At 44.7% G+C, this 21590-nt stretch overlaps 1 protein-coding gene across 1 annotated transcript in view; it reads left to right on the top strand.

Annotated features, from left to right (window-relative positions):
* The first annotated feature begins 16737 nt into the window (after positions 1 to 16737).
* KIAA1210 (KIAA1210 ortholog) overlaps positions 16738 to 21590 on the top strand; it is an 85475-nt gene continuing 80622 nt past the window's right edge. Inside the window, 3 exon segments of the mRNA XM_017873509.1 lie at positions 16738 to 16785; positions 16787 to 17027; positions 20559 to 20684. Coding sequence (XP_017728998.1) covers positions 16738 to 16785; positions 16787 to 17027; positions 20559 to 20684 — 415 coding nt within the window.

The following is a 21590-nucleotide window of genomic DNA, read 5'->3' as shown; positions in this document are numbered from 1 at the left end:
TTGTATTTTTAGTAGAAATGGGTTTTCACTGTGTTTGCCAGGATGGTCTTGATCTCCTGACCTTGTGATCCACCCGCCTCAGCCTCCCAAAGTGCTGGGATTACAGGCGTGAGCCACCGCGTCCAGCCTAGTTTTTTGTATTTTTAGTAGAGACAGGTTTTCACCGTGTTAGCCAGGATGGTCTTGATCTCCTGATCTCGTGATCTGCCCGCCTCGGCCTCCCAAAGTGCTGGGATTACAGGCGTGAGCCACCGTGCCCGGCCTCAATTCTTTAGAGTATATGCCCAGAATTAGAATTCTGGATTGTGAAGTAATTCTATATTTAATTTTTTAGGAACCACTGTATTGCTCTTGACAGTGGTTGCACCATTTTACATTCCCACTAACAGTGCACAAGGGTTCCAATTTTTCCACATCCTCACCAATACTTAATGTTTTCCGTTTTTAAAACGGTATCCATCCTAATGGGTGTGAGTAATATCTCATTGTGGTTTTCATTTGTATTTCCCTGATGATTAGTGATTGTTATCTTTTCATTTGTATATTCTTTGGGGAAATGACTATTCAGGTTTTTTGCCCATTTTTTAATTGAGCTGTTTTGTTGTTGAATTTTTCTTCATATATTCTAATATGAATCCCTTATCAGATATATGGTTTGCAAATATTAGTATTTTCTTGTATTCCTTGAGTGCCCTCAATTTTATAGAATGACTTTTCTTAAGGCTGGGCACAGTGACTCAGGCCTGTAATCCCAGCACTTTGGGAAGTCAAGGTGGGTGGATCGCCTGAGCCTAGGAGTTCAAGACCAGCCTGGACAACATGGTGAAACCTCGTCTCTACAAAAAATTAGCCTGACATGGTGGCGTGTGTCTGTGATCCCAGCTACTTGGGAGGCTGAAGTAGAGAGATTGCTTGAGTCCAGGAGGTCAAGGCTGCAGTGAGCTGTGATTGTACCACTGCACTCCAGCCTGGGCGATAGAGTGACAAAAAAAAAAAAAAAAAAGAATGACTTTTCTTAGAATAAGGGTCCCAGTTTTGATCCTAGTTCTACAGTTGACTAAAATGGGGATAGCATACCCTGCCCTGCCCGAAAATAACAGTAACTAACATTTATCAAGCACCTACTAAGTGCCAGGCACTGTTAAGTGTTTACACATATTAGCTCACTTAATCTTCCCAACAATACCGTGAAGCAGGTACTATTTTATTTTCATGTTTATTTTACAAATGGGGAAACTGGGTTACAGAGAGTACATAATTTGCCTAAGTTCATAAAGGCAGCATGTGCCAGAATAGAGATGTTACCAAACAACCCAGCTTTAAAACCCGCTTCTGTGAGGAGCCAGGGTAGGAGGAAGACCTGTAGACTGTTAAGTGTTGTATATGAGAGAGGAAAGCAAGGGTTTTCATTTCTGAGCGTACTCTAAAAGGGATGAGGGCTCATTGACATGGAAAAGCCACTTCTGGGGCACTCTAGGATCATGAGGAGTCAGGGAGAGGCCTTTGCAAGGGGCAGGGCCCTTAGGGTTGAACTTGGAGCCCAGCTCCAAAACCTGAAGAACCTTTGCCTTCCTCATTTGGCCTCTGTTTGCCAAGACTCCCATTGTAAATATATGTCCCCTAAGAATCGTTACTTGCAACGGTATAACACTTAACAAATTAAACACATACATTATTCCATCACATCTTCATAATGATCTAGTCATTCAGGAAGGGTGGAGGTTATTTTACTACTTTATAGATGGGGAAACTGAGACTCAGGAAGATTAAAGTGGCTTCCCCAAAGCCCCCATGTGTGGCTAAATCAGAAGAAAACAAAGACTCCTGGACCTTTTCATTTGTTCCTCAATAAATCTTTTCACAATCCCATCACAAGAATAGGCATTCTTTTCCCTGGCCATGGGCCAGAAGATCAGGAAAAGCCAGGTATGCTAACTTCTCAGTGACCTGGGCCAGAGCCTGATCCATACTTCCCACATGAAGGTGTTGAGAATTGTTAAGTTTTCCCTTCTTATCCCACTGCTTAGCAGTGAACGCTTGGCTAAAACCATTGCTTTGAGGGACAGGGACCCAAACATTTAGATACCTCTCTAGGTCAAGGCTGCCTCCCTCCAAGATGCAGCAACAGTTCCACAAGAGAGATCCAGAGGACACTATTCCCTCCACCTGACAGATGTGGTAATGAGGGTAAGTAACATGCCTGAAGTCATGCAGCTAATACGTGTTGGAGTTTCTGGCCTCAATATTAATATATTTTTTATCACTACACCAAGCTACCAAGTTGCCAAAAGGCAGGGTGGGGACAGTACTTAACCGTGAAAGTGCTCGATTACAATGTGGTTGGAACAGTTCAAGTGTGCCGGTGTGGACATCATGGGCAGCCCTGGCCAGTGGCAGGTAGCAGGCTGGAGCAAGCACCCGGCTATGTGGTAGGACATTGTAGAATAAACAAAGATCACCCAAACAAGAACAAAAGAGGGTATTTATCGAGAGCTTGCTATAGCAAGGGGGTCAGTCACCACGTTTTGGGTTGGCAGAAACTCAAAGGCAGGCAGGGAGTGGCAAAGCTTTATAGTGAACAAAGGGAAGGCTAAACGTATGCCCTGATTGGAGGCTGTTGGCAAGGGAAAGCTGGACCAGTTTAACTAGAAATGAGGCATCCTACATGATTGGTGTGCGGGACCTATTTCACTCTCTGTGGTTATTCCTGAGTTGGAAGTGGAAGGGACAGCGGCAAAGATAGTGAATCTGGCATGTGAGATTGACCATGTCTTGACTGCTCTGGAGTGATTGCTGAGAGACTGTGGTCTGGTTGCCTGGCTGGTGCCTGTAGAGGTTGTGGGTCAGAATCTTACTGTCATAGACGGTCCTGGCCATTGTCCAGTCAAACTGTCCTAACTGAGAAATACACTGCTGTGGCTGAAATGTTCATTATCAACATTAGAAAAAAATGAAAGGATTTCCTGAGGTCCTTATGTCTTTCCCCACAGGTTGATGGTACTGTGTTTCTGGAGATTTTTCACATCGGCTCCAACAGGGTTTTCATAATCTGACTGATTCTGATTGACCCATATATGCCTTTCATCATCATGCATCAGAAAACAGTTTCCTGCATGTGGGAGCAGAGTCCAGATAAAACATTGTGTTTGGAGGGGACAGGGGGCACAGTGTCTGAGGTCCTGAGGCTATGTTCAGTCTACTGAGACTAAGTTGGGGGTCAGAGGAAAGCATTAAACAGTGGGTGCCCCCAAAATTAAGTGGGGTGGGGCTGCACACGGTGGTTCAAATTGTAACACTAGCAATTTGGAAAGCTTAGGTGAGAAGATTGCTTGAGGCCAGGAGCTCAAGACCAGCCTGGACACCATCACGAGACCTTGTCTCTACAAAACATTTAAAAAAGAAAATTAGCTGGATGTGGTAGCGTGCACCTGTAGTCCTAGCTACTCTGGAGGCTGAGGTGGGAGGATCGCTTCAACCCAGGAGGTTGAGGCTGCAGTGAGCTAAGGTCGCACCACTACACTGTAGCCTGGGAAACAGAGCAAGACCTTGTTTCTAAAATAGATAGATAGATAGATAGATAGATAGATAGATAGATAGATAGATAAATCACACGTTCCCACTTATTTGTGGGATCTAAAAATCAAAATGAAGTCAGGGACATGGAGAGTAGAAGGATTGTTACCAGATGCTGGGAAGAGTAGTGAGGAGCTGGGGGAGAGGAGGGGATGGTTAATGGATACCAACAAAATAGAAAGAATGAATAAGACCTAGTATTCGATAGCACAACAGGGCGACCATAGTCAATAATAATTTAATTGACATTTAAAAATAACAAGAATATAATTGGATTGTTAGTAACAGAAAGGATAAATGCTTGAGGGAATGGATACCTCATTCTCCATGATGTGATGGTATTGCCTGCCTGTATCTATATATGTATAAAAAATATGTCATGTACCCCATGAATATGTACTCCTACTATGTACCCCAAGACTTAAAATAAAAAATTAAATGTAAAATAACCATTTTAAAGACTTGTGAAAAAATGAAAATGCAAAATGTCTCATTAAAAGTTTTATTTTAATCACAAAAAAGTAAAAAATAAAATAAATAAATAAATAAAAGTAAGAGTGGGCCGGGCGTGGTGGCTCACGCCAGTAATCCCAGCACTTTGGGAGGCTGAGGCAGGCGGCTTACGAGGTCAGGATATCGAGACCATCCTGGCGAACACGGTGAAACCCCCCGTCTACTAAAAAATACAAAAAATTAGCCGGGCGTGGTGGCGGGCGTCTGTAGTCCCAGTTACTCGGGAGGCTGAGGCAGGAGAATGGCGTAAACCCGGGAGGCGGAGCTTGTAGTGAGCTGAGATCCGGCCACTGCACATCAGCCTGGGCGGCAGAGAGCGAGACTCCGTCTCAAAATAAAATAAAATAAAATAAAAAAAGTAGGAGTGAAGGAACGCCCAAGACATTTTCAACTGGGACTCTCCATTCAGAACGCCTTTGCAGTTGTTTTCATTCCCCCGTGCCACACCCTACCGTGACTTTTAAAAATCACTTTTTTCTATGATGACAAAAGTAGAATATATACTCATTGTGGGAAAAAACGATCTGGTTCAGAAGTACATTAATTTAAAAAGGAAAGATCCCGCCCACCCCGAATTCTCATTCCAGAGGTAACCACTGTTGAGAGAAACCATATAGCTCCCTATAGGCCCTATAGGAAGTCATTTAGGAGTGAGTCCTCCTCCTGCGTCTTGCCCAAAAGGTCAGAAAAAAAAATATGCAAGAGATTTCAGATTTGGCAGAAGTTCTGCTCCCCCACTCCCTTGGGATATGGTTGCCATTTCATTTCTTTAGTTGCTTTGAAGTCAGATTCAAGTTTCTGAATAAGACTGCCTGCTTCCTTCCCATACCCCTTTATCAAAGCACCCATTAGTCTCAGTGCCCTGCAGGGCAGAAGCAAGGCCCAGAGCTTTGGGCGAACTGTCAGTTTTTGAGCCTCAGCAGGCTGTGGGCACATAGCTACTATGTGTGCTCTTGGGCTCTGTTTTCACCTTGGATATCGGGAGGTTTGACATTCTTTTCATGAATTTTCAAGGAAATATATCTCCCATCTGGATGGAGACTGGCTGAAAAGAACTCAGCTGTGCCTCATTGGTGAATGGTTAAGCACACTGTGATACATCCATACCATGGACATTCAATGACAAAATAAGAATGAAGTATTGATACATAGAATGGTGTGGATTAATCTCCAGAGAATTATGTTAAGTGAAAAAAAGCCAATCCAAAAAGTTTCATATTACATGACTCCATTATAAAACATGTCAAATGAAAATGAAAAAAATTACAGAAATGAAGATTAGTCACTTCCAGGGGTTAAGGAAAAGGAAGGAGGGAAACAGGTGTGGCTATAAAAGAGCGGCATGAGGGATCCCTGTAGTGATGGAACGTTCTGCATCTTGACTGCATTGATGTTAATATTCTGGTTTTAATATTATACCAAGTTTTATATTAATGATATGTTACCATTGGGGGAAACTGGGTAAAGGGTATGTGGGATCTCTCTTACAACTTGTGATAACTCACAACTTACATGTGAACTAACTGCTTGTGAACCTACCTCAAAATAGAAAGTTTAATTTGAAAAGAAAAGCCCTTTCTGTTCCTCTGTTTATCCCCTTTTCTTGGGTCCCTTGTGTAGGTGAACATTGAAGTACAAATGCTAAGTCATCTTGAGGATGGCAGTAATTCAGCAGGGCAGTTCAGTTCTGTAGTTGAGTAGGTGGTATATTAGGAGGTGGCCTGAAAATCTACACCTTCCTTTCCCCCACCCCACTTCAACTCAAATAGCCTCTGCACTGTACTCAGCATGATACTCGAACCTCCTGCCATTAACACCTCTTTTGGGGACCCTCTCCACAGGCCTACGCTCTTTGTGTTTGGAAACAAGTAATGCATCGATTCGTTGGCTTGATTACTATTACCAGCTGTTGTCACCAGGCACACAGCAAGGCTCTAAGATGCTAAGGAAAAAGGACAGAGACCTTTGGGACTGAGTATAAGAGAGAAGTCAGTGTATCTGTTCTCAAATTTTCCTTCCCAAGGATCATTCAAGAGCCTGCAGTTATCAAAGTATGAAGAACACCTTGGCCTGTGAGGAAGAGATTGCTAAGATAGCAAAGAAATATATACATAAATATATATATATATATAGTGATAACTTATATATATATACACACACAGTTAACATATATATACATTTACATGCACACACATGTATATGTATGTACATACATACATATATATATATATACATATATGTGTGTGTATATATGTACATATAGGTATACATACACACATGGCTCTTTTGTTTCCTGGAAGGAAACCAAGAGGTAGATAGGGACATGGTGGTGGTGAAGGGTAAAGATGGGCTTACATGTTTCATCATTTTATACCTTGTCTACATTAGAATTTTCCAGCCATTTTTTTCTTTGTCTTTTGGGGAAGTTTTTGGAGGCCAGCTACCCTGGCTACATGCCTCTGCTTGTCCCACTGACCAGTCACTCAGCTCAGGATGTCAGCAGCCCAGGAGGAAGCACTGAAAACTCCTTCTCCAGGATATTAAGGAAGGAAGGAAAGAAAATGACAGCAGGAGGCTGTTTGGGTAGGCCTGTGTGAATCACTGATTCCAGACCCAGGGGGTTGCTTTCCTCTTAGCTGCCTGGCCAAGGAAGCCACAACAATTCTCTGCCCGGCTAGGTGGTAAAAATGCCATTTACTATGCCAAACGAGTGTCCCTCCTCCAGTGGGGGTGACATCCCTGGCTGGGCCCTTGCTCCCCGGGCTGATGGTTGTGGAGAGGGGATGCATGCAGGTTTTGGATAAGGCTGCCTGTGGGGGCAGTGCCTCACCCCTCCAAGCTCTGGGCTAAGTGAAGTGTGAGTGATAAATGTGTGTGTTTTCTCCCCGCTGGGGATTCTCAGGTTGGAGACTATGACTTTGGATATGGCTGGAGGTGAGGAAAAAAATTGGATTCTTCCTCCTTCCTGAGCACTGTTCCAATCTCAGGCTCCTGAGGACCAGAGAGCTGGAGGGAGTGGAGGGAATTATTTTAGAATTTCGTGCAGCCAGGAGAAAGGAGATGAAGGCATCCAGCAAGAAACTGGCAAGGGCCTTCCACATCCTTGCACCTTTACTCATAGCATCATTGACCCCATCTGAGTTCCAGTTTCCACTCCTGAATGGGACAATCTGAAATACAGGCAAACAAGCAGCCAGGTGGATGGACAGGTGTGTGTTTAGAGACATTGTGCAATGTCTAGTTACAAACTCCACTCATCTCTGCTCAGTCAGGCAGATCCCCTAGGACCACACCTAGAGCCAAGTTTGTGTTATGTTATTGGATATATAGCCCAAAAGTAATAAAACTGCACTGTAGACATTCTATACTATACAGACTTCCTCTAAATCTCCTCCACTACAAGAACGAGCCAGGAGTGTGGTGAATGATGGCAACTTTTCCTCCCCCGCTACTCCAACCCCAGCCAAGAGATTTCCAATGATTCTGAATACTGCCTGATGGGAGAGGAGGAGGAATGGGAAGAGGGGGAGGAAGAAGTAGTCAGGACTGATAACTGTCATTAGCAAATGTCTATATAAGCATCATTATGTAAGCATTCCTCCCTAGGAGGCAACCTCTCCTCCCCCTAACCCACCATAGTATCTTGCTGGCTCTCCCCCACCCCATTCCTACTTTTTGCCCATAATGTGAATTTATATCAGATTTGGTCTGTTTACAAATGTTGGAGGAGGGTTGGGGAAGGTCCCTGCCCTACCAAGTGTACTTTCTTCCAGTCTAGCTCCCTTAAGGACAACTCTGGATCTGGTGGTCCCACTTGCCCTCAGCCTCCCTAGAGCGTTGTGAGGGCAGATATTCTCAAGGCACTCTGAGAAGCCTGGTGAAATGGCTCCATAGAAGCCATAACTCAGATCTCTAGCTCATCCTCCTGGACTTCGTGAGATGTCACTCCATTTGAGATGNCCTCATTCTCCATGATGTGATGGTATTGCCTGCCTGTATCTATATATGTATAAAAAATATGTCATGTACCCCATGAATATGTACTCCTACTATGTACCCCCAAGACTTAAAAATAAAAAATTAAATGTAAAATAACCATTTTAAAGACTTGTGAAAAAATGAAAATGCAAAATGTCTCATTAAAAAGTTTTATTTTAATCACAAAAAAGTAAAAAATAAAAATAAATAAATAAATAAAAGTAAGAGTGGGCCGGGCGTGGTGGCTCACGCCAGTAATCCCAGCACTTTGGGAGGCTGAGGCAGGCGGCTTACGAGGTCAGGATATCGAGACCATCCTGGCGAACACGGTGAAACCCCCCGTCTACTAAAAAATACAAAAAATTAGCCGGGCGTGGTGGCGGGCGTCTGTAGTCCCAGTTACTCGGGAGGCTGAGGCAGGAGAATGGCGTAAACCCGGGAGGCGGAGCTTGTAGTGAGCTGAGATCCGGCCACTGCACATCAGCCTGGGCGGCAGAGAGCGAGACTCCGTCTCAAAATAAAATAAAATAAAATAAAAAAAGTAGGAGTGAAGGAACGCCCAAGACATTTTTCAACTGGGACTCTCCATTCAGAACGCCTTTGCAGTTGTTTTCATTCCCCCGTGCCACACCCTACCGTGACTTTTAAAAATCACTTTTTTCTATGATGACAAAAGTAGAATATATACTCATTGTGGGAAAAAACGATCTGGTTCAGAAGTACATTAATTTAAAAAGGAAAGATCCCGCCCACCCCGAATTCTCATTCCAGAGGTAACCACTGTTGAGAGAAACCATATAGCTCCCTATAGGCCCTATAGGAAGTCATTTAGGAGTGAGTCCTCCTCCTGCGTCTTGCCCAAAAGGTCAGAAAAAAAAATATGCAAGAGATTTCAGATTTGGCAGAAGTTCTGCTCCCCACTCCCTTGGGATATGGTTGCCATTTCATTTCTTTAGTTGCTTTGAAGTCAGATTCAAGTTTCTGAATAAGACTGCCTGCTTCCTTCCCATACCCCTTTATCAAAGCACCCATTAGTCTCAGTGCCCTGCAGGGCAGAAGCAAGGCCCAGAGCTTTGGGCGAACTGTCAGTTTTGAGCCTCAGCAGGCTGTGGGCACATAGCTACTATGTGTGCTCTTGGGCTCTGTTTTCACCTTGGATATCGGGAGGTTTGACATTCTTTTCATGAATTTTCAAGGAAATATATCTCCCATCTGGATGGAGACTGGCTGAAAAGAACTCAGCTGTGCCTCATTGGTGAATGGTTAAGCACACTGTGATACATCCATACCATGGACATTCAATGACAAAATAAGAATGAAGTATTGATACATAGAATGGTGTGGATTAATCTCCAGAGAATTATGTTAAGTGAAAAAAAGCCAATCCAAAAGTTTCATATTACATGACTCCATTATAAAACATGTCAAATGAAAATGAAAAAAATTACAGAAATGAAGATTAGTCACTTCCAGGGGTTAAGGAAAAGGAAGGAGGGAAACAGGTGTGGCTATAAAAGAGCGGCATGAGGGATCCCTGTAGTGATGGAACGTTCTGCATCTTGACTGCATTGATGTTAATATTCTGGTTTTAATATTATACCAAGTTTTATATTAATGATATGTTACCATTGGGGAAACTGGGTAAAGGGTATGTGGGATCTCTCTTACAACTTGTGATAACTCACAACTTACATGTGAACTAACTGCTTGTGAACCTACCTCAAAATAGAAAGTTTAATTTGAAAAGAAAAGCCCTTTCTGTTCCTCTGTTTATCCCCTTTTCTTGGGTCCCTTGTGTAGGTGAACATTGAAGTACAAATGCTAAGTCATCTTGAGGATGGCAGTAATTCAGCAGGGCAGTTCAGTTCTGTAGTTGAGTAGGTGGTATATTAGGAGGTGGCCTGAAAATCTACACCTTCCTTTCCCCACCCCACTTCAACTCAAATAGCCTCTGCACTGTACTCAGCATGATACTCGAACCTCCTGCCATTAACACCTCTTTTGGGGACCCTCTCCACAGGCCTACGCTCTTTGTGTTTGGAAACAAGTAATGCATCGATTCGTTGGCTTGATTACTATTACCAGCTGTTGTCACCAGGCACACAGCAAGGCTCTAAGATGCTAAGGAAAAGGACAGAGACCTTTGGGACTGAGTATAAGAGAGAAGTCAGTGTATCTGTTCTCAAATTTTCCTTCCCAAGGATCATTCAAGAGCCTGCAGTTATCAAAGTATGAAGAACACCTTGGCCTGTGAGGAAGAGATTGCTAAGATAGCAAAGAAATATATACATAAATATATATATATATATAGTGATAACTTATATATATATACACACACAGTTAACATATATATACATTTACATGCACACACATGTATATGTATGTACATACATACATATATATATATATACATATATGTGTGTGTATATATGTACATATAGGTATACATACACACATGGCTCTTTTGTTTCCTGGAAGGAAACCAAGAGGTAGATAGGGACATGGTGGTGGTGAAGGGTAAAGATGGGCTTACATGTTTCATCATTTTATACCTTGTCTACATTAGAATTTTCCAGCCATTTTTTTCTTTGTCTTTTGGGGAAGTTTTGGAGGCCAGCTACCCTGGCTACATGCCTCTGCTTGTCCCACTGACCAGTCACTCAGCTCAGGATGTCAGCAGCCCAGGAGGAAGCACTGAAAACTCCTTCTCCAGGATATTAAGGAAGGAAGGAAAGAAAATGACAGCAGGAGGCTGTTTGGGTAGGCCTGTGTGAATCACTGATTCCAGACCCAGGGGTTGCTTTCCTCTTAGCTGCCTGGCCAAGGAAGCCACAACAATTCTCTGCCCGGCTAGGTGGTAAAATGCCATTTACTATGCCAAACGAGTGTCCCTCCTCCAGTGGGGTGACATCCCTGGCTGGGCCCTTGCTCCCCGGGCTGATGGTTGTGGAGAGGGGATGCATGCAGGTTTTGGATAAGGCTGCCTGTGGGGCAGTGCCTCACCCCTCCAAGCTCTGGGCTAAGTGAAGTGTGAGTGATAAATGTGTGTGTTTTCTCCCCGCTGGGGATTCTCAGGTTGGAGACTATGACTTTGGATATGGCTGGAGGTGAGGAAAAAAATTGGATTCTTCCTCCTTCCTGAGCACTGTTCCAATCTCAGGCTCCTGAGGACCAGAGAGCTGGAGGGAGTGGAGGGAATTATTTTAGAATTTCGTGCAGCCAGGAGAAAGGAGATGAAGGCATCCAGCAAGAAACTGGCAAGGGCCTTCCACATCCTTGCACCTTTACTCATAGCATCATTGACCCCATCTGAGTTCCAGTTTCCACTCCTGAATGGGACAATCTGAAATACAGGCAAACAAGCAGCCAGGTGGATGGACAGGTGTGTGTTTAGAGACATTGTGCAATGTCTAGTTACAAACTCCACTCATCTCTGCTCAGTCAGGCAGATCCCCTAGGACCACACCTAGAGCCAAGTTTGTGTTATGTTATTGGATATATAGCCCAAAAGTAATAAAACTGCACTGTAGACATTCTATACTATACAGACTTCCTCTAAATCTCCTCCACTACAAGAACGAGCCAGGAGTGTGGTGAATGATGGCAACTTTTCCTCCCCGCTACTCCAACCCCAGCCAAGAGATTTCCAATGATTCTGAATACTGCCTGATGGGAGAGGAGGAGGAATGGGAAGAGGGGAGGAAGAAGTAGTCAGGACTGATAACTGTCATTAGCAAATGTCTATATAAGCATCATTATGTAAGCATTCCTCCCTAGGAGGCAACCTCTCCTCCCCTAACCCACCATAGTATCTTGCTGGCTCTCCCCACCCCATTCCTACTTTTGCCCATAATGTGAATTTATATCAGATTTGGTCTGTTTACAAATGTTGGAGGAGGGTTGGGGAAGGTCCCTGCCCTACCAAGTGTACTTTCTTCCAGTCTAGCTCCCTTAAGGACAACTCTGGATCTGGTGGTCCCACTTGCCCTCAGCCTCCCTAGAGCGTTGTGAGGGCAGATATTCTCAAGGCACTCTGAGAAGCCTGGTGAAATGGCTCCATAGAAGCCATAACTCAGATCTCTAGCTCATCCTCCTGGACTTCGTGAGATGTCACTCCATTTGAGATGCTCTAATCAGCAGGGTCACATGGATGTAGACACTAAACGGCTTTGTCGCTCTCATTTCTCACCCTTAAACCCACCCACATCTTTGCCAGCCTTTAGTAGGAGCTCATTCAGTGAGCCTCAGGAGGTGGGCTGAGGGGATTGGGAAAGAGAAAGCAGGGAGACATGAGCCAAAGGAAGGGGAGGAGAGACAGAGAGTGAGAGGGACCTTCTGGAATGGTTTGCACCTGTTCAGAAGTAAGGACGTTTCACTATTCTCCATTTCTGGATCTACTGATTATAGAGATTTTTCTTTTCTTTTCCTTTTTTTCCAGACAGAGTCTTGCTCTGTCACCCAGGCTAGAGTGCAGGGGTGCAATCTCTGCTCACTGCAACCTCCGCCTCCCAGGTTCAAGCGATTCTCATGCCTCAGCCTCCCAAGTACCTGGGACTACAGGTGCCAGCCACCATGCCTGACTAATTTTTTGTACTTTTAGTAGAGACGGGGTTTCACCATGTTGGCCAGTCTGGTCTCGAACTCCTGACCTCATGTGATCCACCCGCCTCAGCCTCCCAAAGTGCTGGGGTTACAGGCATGAGCTGCTGCACCCGGCCGATTATAGAGATTTTTCTAGAGCCGCATGTTTAAAAAGCCTGGTCAGTCCTGAAGGTTTGAGTCAGTCCTGAAGGTTTCAGTTAAATTTGTCCTGCATGTTTTAGACTCACTGGAATCATTGGTTAGAGCCAGGAAGATCCGATTTCCCCCAAAGCAATGGAGGCATTTATCTAGGAACTGGGATTTGGGGGGAGTCATCATGGTGTTTGTACTTTATCTTTTGCTGGAAGCAAGTGACTGAGCTATGTGGCACCTGGAAATCTACGTTATCGGCCCGGCATCTTAAGAATGTGCCCAACTTTCTTAGTAGAGGTTATTCCCATCCGGAATGCCAAGTAATGGAATGTATGCCCTCTTGGGATTTACAAAGGATGAACCCTTTCCAAAATCCAGAGCTAAAAAAAAAAAAATCTATTCCCCAAATAGTTGTTTTTGTAGTCCTATCTTCTTATCCAGCCTTATCCAGCTCCTACCATGTTATTCTAACATTTTCTACTGGTCTGTTCTAATGATTGGCTTTTGGGCATGTGGTCATTTTCAAGTCAATGCTATGATCACAGATCCCACAGAATAGTAACCACAAAGTCCCTCAACAAGGTGTTTTATTCACTACCTATGATTCACTCAGCACTGTACCATGACAAATATAAGAAAAAAATGTGCAGTTTGGGAGGCCGAGGCAGGTGCATCACTTGAGGCCAGGAGTTCAAGACCAGCCTGGTCAACATGGTGAAACTCCATCCCTACAAAAAATACAAAAATTAGCCAGGTGTGGTGGTGTACACTGTAATCCCAGTTACTCGGGAGGCTGAGGCACAAGAATCACTTGAACCCTGGAGGCAGAGGTTGCAGTGAGTGGAGATCACACCACTGCACTCCAGTCTGGGTGACAGAGCGAAATTCCATCTCCAAAAATAAAAAAAAAAAAAAAAAAAAAAAAAAAAAAAAAAGAAAGAAGAAAGCAAAGGAAAAGAAAAGAAAAAAAGAAAATGTAAGAATTTTTTTTTCCTCTGGAGACTTTTAATTCTAAAGTTAAGGAGAAATTATATGGCATTTTGAAACTTTGAAACACCACGAGGACGACAAAAGACAGTATATAATAAAATGTGGACTGGAAATGGTATGGTAATAGCAATTCCCATCAGTTACTGAGGTCTTCCTAAGGGCCAGGCACCATGCTAAAGGCATCACGCTTATTATCTCATGTTAATCCTCATAACAAAACAACCCTTTGAGATGGGTTCTGTTAATATCTCCACTTTTGAGCCAAGGGAACTCAGGTTTACAAAAAGTAAATAATTTGCTGTAAGGCAGTTGGTAAAGGCAGGCAGAGCAAGCATCTCATTCCTAACTTTTTATTTTGAAAACACTTCAAAATTACAGGTAAGTTGAAGAATACTGTAATGAAGACCCATATATGCCTCGCCTACATTCAGCAACTATTAGCATTTTACCACATTTGCTTTATCATTCTCTCTCTCTTTCACCATACACACACACACACACACACACACACACAATCCTATGCATTTTTTCTGACCTAATTGAGCATAAATTGTATATATCATTACACTTCCTTTCTAAATACTTCAGCATGTATTTCCTAAGGACAAAGACATTTTCCTACACAATCACAATGCAGTTACCACACCTCAGAAACTTAACCAGTGTCAGAATTTGAACACAACTCTGACACCAGAGCCTTGACCACAGGTGCTATCAGATTTCAGTAGAAGGAGCCATCAATGCAGTTTGGGGATTATAAGATGGATTTTCTGTGGACTCTCTACTTCTGATTATTTGAAGTAATGGAAGGAAGGAGTTACACAGACAATCACAAAGCATGCATTATCCAAACGCTAAAGCTCATCGTTTTCAGAGTGTGTTCTATTTGGGTGGGAGGGGAATGATACAGATTTGCCTTTCTAATTAGCTTCTTTTCTGGCCAATATTAAAATTGGTCTTTCTTAACTGCCTGCTGACATTACAACTGGGGTAGGTATTCCAGAAGTTATTCTTTGATTAAAAACACAATTATAGGAAATGTACTAAGAGGGTAAGCAACAGCCACATATGAATAATGGAGAACTAACCACAAATTTGAGTTAGAAAGGAATTCTAGCTAGAAATTCTAGCCACAGGTCAGAATTTAGCATCTACAACATAAATCTAGTACTTGTTCAGTTATGTGTCTTTTCCCTAAAGTTAACAAGAGAGGGTCGCATGTACCGCCCTGTCCAGAGACCCCAGCCTACCCACCCAATGAAATTCCAGAAGCAGGGTGTTGCCTATTTCAGGCTGAAAGGAAGAACAGGCCTCTGCTACCAGACGTGCCAAGACCCCCCGAAGGGACCCCAGCCTAAATTTCTTCTTTCTTCTTATTCTTATTTGGGCAAACCCAATTTGGAAAGCCTGTCAGATTAGGCCCAGCTGGGCAGTGTTTAATTCCCCTCATGAATACATGTACAGGAGAAATCATGACCTTTTGAAACTCTTGATTCCTCTAAGTCATTTTAAAAAGCCAAAAACCTGCATCTGCATTTGTTTTGCGTGTCGCACTCCCACTAGGCACTTTTAAAAAATCAAAATATTGCAGATCTGTGCATCTCAGAGACCAAGGTAGGGACACACGCCTCTTTATGGGACTGAGACTGGGAAAAGTGCCCTATTGGGTCTTCCAGGCAGTCAACGTTAGGTCACACTTTTGCTCGCTGTCTCTCTCTCTCTCTCCAGTTCTTTTGGTTTTCTGTGGACACAATCTGATCTTCAACATCTCTGAATCCATGTAGTGTAAGCCATGTTATAACTGGGGTTCCCCGTGTACACACAACCTTTGGTAGGGACCTTCATCTCAAGAGCAGAAAATATTTCACAATTTTACGGAAATTCTTGCTTTTTTGGTTCACGGCCCCAGACTGGCTAAGGGAATAAATAGTTTTCCTTAGGACTGAACAAGAACAGCTTAGAACACCTCAAAAACAGTGCTCACATCTAGATGGGAATGCTTGCAGCTTTGCTACTTAAATTTTCTTTCTTCCCTGTCTTCTCTCTTCTCCCCTCCGCTCCCTTCTCCCTCCAGCCTGCACCATCTAAAATGCCAGAAAGCAACTTATTTACATCTCCTTCCCAAAGCCCTTGAGTGTCCTTTACTGCTCGGATAAAAGCCTCTACTCTTTCCTTAGAGTTTCATCTCCAAATTACTTCTCACACTCAGCCCTGCAGGGATACAGAGAGGCTAAGAAAGAGCATCTGGTATTTTGCACTAAGGATGCAGTAGTGGCGGGAAGATGGAGACAGAGGAAAAGGGGAGTTAACAGTTCCCAGTCATGTAAGGAACAAGCCCAGCCCTTTTGGAACGAGATCAGAAGACAGCGAGAGGCCTTGGAGAAGAAATTTTATCTGGCTGGTTATTGCTTCGGCCTGCGGGTCTGGGGCTGAGTGCGTGTGGGCGCTTGAAGTGCCGAGCTGCCCCCACGTGGCGGCCTCTAAGGGCATGCCCACAGCGCGGGCTCCCATGCACCCCAGCAGGCAAGGCACGTAACCGGCCGGCGGCTCCCTCAGCAGCACCATGGCTAGCTTTCATGCTTGCCTCAAGATTTCAGAGTAAGTGGCGGGCGCAGATGACCTACTCCCCCTAGACACCACGGAGTGGAGGGTGGCAGAACGCCAGCCGGCCTTGCAGGGGCTCCTACCCGCCCAAGTGGTGCGCTCGCCGCAAAGACGGGCGGCGAGGAATGACCCGGGGGCGGGCGGCGGGCAGCGAGACACCTCTGGGCTCGAACTTGCAACATCATTCCCCTGTGCAGCCCGCCGGTTGGGGCCGGTGTCCTCCTGGGAGAGCTCGCGCAGGTGTGCGTGTGCGTGGGAAAGCTCAGCAGCGGGAGAGCCCTCCACCCAGCTTCCGGGACTCAGCAGGTCGGGGGACACAGAGACAGGTCAACTCTACGTGGGGAAATGAGGGCCGGCTGGAGGCCTTGAGGCTTCTCTGCGTTTCACGCTTCCTCTCCTTCCTGCCCGGCACCCCTACCTTGCTCACCTGAGCCCCAGGGACGGAGGGGCCAGGACGGGAAGTCGAATGTATTCCCAAGGCTGTTGCAGTTGTCGTTGGTTGACTTGCAAAGGCAAGAAGGAGGGAAGCACCAAAGGGGAACTTGGCCCAGCTGCAGTGACTGACCTGGAAATACCTAGTTATTTCCAGGGTTTCCTGTCCTGCACACCGCAATTCCCTACTTCTTGGTGCAGGGGTACTTTGTGGCACTCCTACAGCCTTGGCTTTGCCAGAGTTTGTAAGAAATGGCTCAAGTATGAGAAGGGAGAGATGCACAAGGGTGATATTTATATAACAGACAGGCCAGGGAGAGAGACTGGACAAAGCTATAGATTCTCTATGTGTCAAGAAACCTAGCCCACATCATCTCAAAGTAAAGCACCCCACAAACCTGGATTTTACAAGGCTCATTTCATTGATTAGTAACACCATTCAAGTAACTGACGGCAATAATTCTGTCAAATAATGTGGCTCAATTACGTCGGAACATGATGTTTTGGCACTAGTAAGCAGCCAGCAAGCAGCTAGCATGACTGACAATAAATGATCTTGTAGGGAGATAAGGGAGATGGGGGACTGGGGCCAAGAAGTGGAAGAGAGAAGAGAGGAAGGCAAAGAGCGGGGTGGAAAGAGAGAGGGAAACACGGATGAGTAGAGAGGAATCACCTTAAATTTTCCGAGTTGTCTTAATTTTCTAAATTTGTTCCAAGCTGTACAATATGCAGTCTCCCAGTTGCTTGATGGGGTATTATCTCCAAGCAGTATATTCTTATTATGTGTCCACAGTGTTGTTTTTGGATGTTGTGTGTGCATATGTTTACATATTGCAAGCAATTCCAAAAGGAAGAAGATATTAACCAAAATGGATTTAGTCATATGGTTAATTAGTGGGTATGTGATTGTACATGATTATTGCCAATTTTCAATCATGGAGTGAACACTCTTCTTTTCCCTTAACTATTCCAACTTGGAATCACAGCCAGAAACCCGTTTCACTCATTGCAAGTCTCCAGTCATTGGGAGTTGCATGGGTTCATCTGGCCCTGCAATTCTCTCCCTACATGGAAACACACTGTATGAACAAGAACTGGCAGCCTCTAGCCTGCAGGCCCAAAGTAGAATTCCATGTGATTTCTAATGGTGCTCCACCTGGAATGCTAAAGTGAAGTGGTTCAGTTATGGACGTGTGGGTAGATTGGCTGCCCATTTCTGCTTCTTCCCCAAGATCAGTACCATAACATGCTCCCATTTTTCTGCTGGTGAGTGGGCCTGGACTCTTGAAATGCTGCTGATCCCCATAAAAAAGTGTCCTTGACAACTATTGTAAAATCCTGTCTCCAGAGCTATCATCTCACTGTTGTGCCCTCAATCTATGGCCTTGAATGGATGCTGTGGATGTTACAAGGCTTTCTCTGTGTAATTCATGGTAGCACCAGATGACAGAGACATTGTCAGTGAGTGCTTTGGGAGGGCCAAGGGAGATGATAACAGCAAGCACTTTACTCCCAGGTGAGCTTCCAAGCCCTTTCTCCCTGGGGCTCAGTGCTAGCTTATGTTAGATTTTCCTACTTGCAAATGAGCAAGGGGCCTTTCTTGGGGCCCCTTCACCCTAACATCTACTTTCTGTGGAGAGAATTTGGAGCAGCCTGAGGTCTTTAGGTTGGAAGAGGAAACTCAGTGGACCAAATGGCTTGCTCTTATGGCCTCTGGTGAAGAAGTCTCAGTCCGAGCTCATGTTTATTGAATCTGGGCTGAAGGTACAGGAGAAATGATAAGAGGGCATTTGAGATTAAGGAGCCAGGGCCTTTACAAATAAGTGGCATAGAGTGTTTCACAGGACCTAAAAGGGAAAGGAAACTTGGTATACATTTAAAAACAGTGTGTACCTACACTGTAGCTAGCTTCGTGCCGAGCCCTCTGGGAGAAACTTTTCCTTTCCCCTCCCGGAGCCAAGCAAGCACAGTGCCTGGCACAAGTATTTGTTGAAGGAATCTTGTTGACTGAACCAAGATGCACTTAAGGAGCTTGCCTTCTAGGGGGTGACCAGGCCAGTAAACAACAGTTTGCAAGAGGTGGAGGGTGGGGACATAAGCTCAGTAGGAGAGAATGTAAAGCAGAGTAGGAGCACTTGGAAGCCAGCACATGCAGGAACTCTCGGGTCCTCTTCTTTGAGCTTTTTCCGAGGCTCCACGTGTTGTGGGAGAGGAAGACTGGGAGGGAAATGGTGCTGGCTCAAACATTCACTGCTCCCCCTGTAAACCTTGGACACTCTCGCACTCTCCATCCCCCTAACACTCCCACCTCCCCGCAACACAAGGAGGTTTCCTAGGATCACAGCTTGGCCAAATCAGCAGGGTTGCACTTTCTCAAGGAAGCCCAATAGGCCTTGAAATTCAAATTTGGGCAGAAACACAGGATTGGTTCACAGTCTCCTCTCCCGCATACAGTCGCAGTCCAGATTTTATATATAAATATATACATTTATCATAGTGGAGATGTTTGAAATGTCTGGCCAGTGGTGGAATGGGTATGTTCAGAGCAGCCATCCACATTCTTGTGGGTCTTGACTCCATGCCAAGAGCCTCAGTGGCACTTTGCTCTAATCAAATGAGTCTGTAGTTTAAAAACCCAGTTTGGGTTTTTAAATTCCTAACCAGTTACTGTAGATATAGATCTTGCTCAAGATAACTAGTTATTAAGTTCTGTTACTATTTTCATAGAGATGGAAGGACAGCAGGTTACAGGAGAATTATCAAGAGTGGTGAATATGCTTATTGGAAGAAGGGAGAAAAGAGCAGCAGACTTGAATTATGTGACACCATATCGCACAAGTATAAAAGGAGATGAAGGCAAAGCAAAATAACTTTTTAAATCTGACAAGACCCTGTAATGGTGGGATGGGTGACAATGTCTTCACTTTAAGGGTAAACAAAGTGGGCCCCAGAGGTTTTAAGGTATTCTCTTTGGGTCATACAGTCAGTGGCAATACCAAGATTAGACTCCTGAGTACCCTGACTCCCAGCATAGAGCTGTCTAGCTTGGATAGATGAAAGATCGTCATCTGAGTAGTAGACCAAAATCATACATTGTGGGATACTGTGGCCTCTCTCTGGGACTGCTGCAGAGGTCAATTCAGCCTAAGGCAAAATGGTGAGCTCAGGCAACTTTTGTTGTTGTTTTGAACAGGGTCTCTTACTCTGTCACCCAGGCTGGAGTGCAGTGGAACAATCATAGCTCCCTGCAGCCTTGAACTCCTGGGCTCAAGTAAAACTCCCGCCTCAGCGTCCCAAGTAGATGGGACTACAGGTGTCTACCACCATGTCTGGTTAATTTTTAAAAAATCTTTTTATAGAGACAGGGTCTTGCTATGTTGCCCAGGCTGGTCTCAAACTCCTGGGCTCAAGTGATCCTCTCACCTCGGCCTGGGATTACAGGCATGAACCACTGTGCCTAGCCCAAGGCAACCTTGTTTTTAGCAAACCCAGTCTCTCCTGTTACAACCCATTTCCAATTTCAGTACGCCTTCCACTCCACGTGTTCTGGGCCTGAACTTTGCCCTTCTCTTCAAGCCTGTCTTCTCCAGGCCTTTGGCCTTCTAGGCCGTGGATTTCCTCTTGGCCAACACATTGCCATCTTGTGGCCCAGGGGCTAGCTCTTAGCCAACTGACCTGTGATGACAGGTTAGTAGACATTAATGATTAACTCCTGATAATGTGTATTTCAACAGGACCTGGATGCTTTTGTGTCACTCCAGTGATTGCTGGTAATCTTGGGGATCTATCCAGGATAGTGAGCCCCTCACATCATGCTAGTCAGCTTCTCCTACTCCAAGAACAGGATTCAGGAAAGCGAGGCTGAGAGCTTCTGCAACAGGTACTTGACACCTGACCAGGGAATTACTATTGTAAATTATGTGTCAGCCTGCTCCCCTTGGCTGCAAAACTTCCCTGATGCCCCTGGAAGCAGTGTGGGTTGCAATTTGAGATTAGAAGCCATAAATATTGACTTGTAATGAGGTCCAGTTGCTGGTATTCTGGGGATCCATGCATTCTCTTTTGGCCCTGAGTAGCCCCCTGGAATTCAGTTGCTAGAAGACAGCCAATCCTGAAGTGCCCTCTACTGACCTGGGCCCATCTCCCCATAGCATCTGCAATCAGTTCTCCGGAACCCGAGACCTTGTGGCATACCTAGCTGCACAGAGAGAACAATGATGAACATGAAATTTGACTCTATGTGACATTCCAGTTGGGGAAGGCAAATTTAGGCCCTTTGAAAGCACCAAAAATGTGTAGCTGCAGCTTAGCCTGCCAGATCAGACCCAACTTCCACTCCTCACTATAATTAGGAGTGTTTAATGTGGTCATTAGAGATCTCTGTGGCACTTCACTTCCTTCTCTCCCTCCCTTCTTTCCTGGTTTTTTTTTTTTTTTTTTTTTTTTTTTTTTCCCCTAGTTTTAGAAGAAAGATTGTTAACTCCCCTGGCAAGGGGCTCAGTCTGGGCGTCGCATTTTGCTAGCTTGCATTCACTCAGTTGCATTTTTCATTCATGAGAGCAATAGGAGGATTGATAGGTGCCATTGGAGTGGCAGGTACCAGTGTAGGGGTCGGAGGGAGGAGGTACTGTCCCAGACCCCTGGCCTCACCCTCTGTAGGGAGTTAGGGGGAAACTGGCTCTTGGGTAATTTCTTGAATATATTATTTGCCATATTTACCAGTTTACCTAAAGTTTTTTCTTTCAGTTATTTAGAACATAAAGTAT

The sequence above is a fragment of the Rhinopithecus bieti genome, unplaced genomic scaffold, assembly GCF_001698545.2.
Source record: "Rhinopithecus bieti isolate Rb0 unplaced genomic scaffold, ASM169854v2 scaffold_8300, whole genome shotgun sequence".
Lineage (NCBI taxonomy): Eukaryota > Metazoa > Chordata > Mammalia > Primates > Cercopithecidae > Rhinopithecus > Rhinopithecus bieti.
This window is presented reverse-complemented; position numbering and strand designations above follow the sequence as displayed.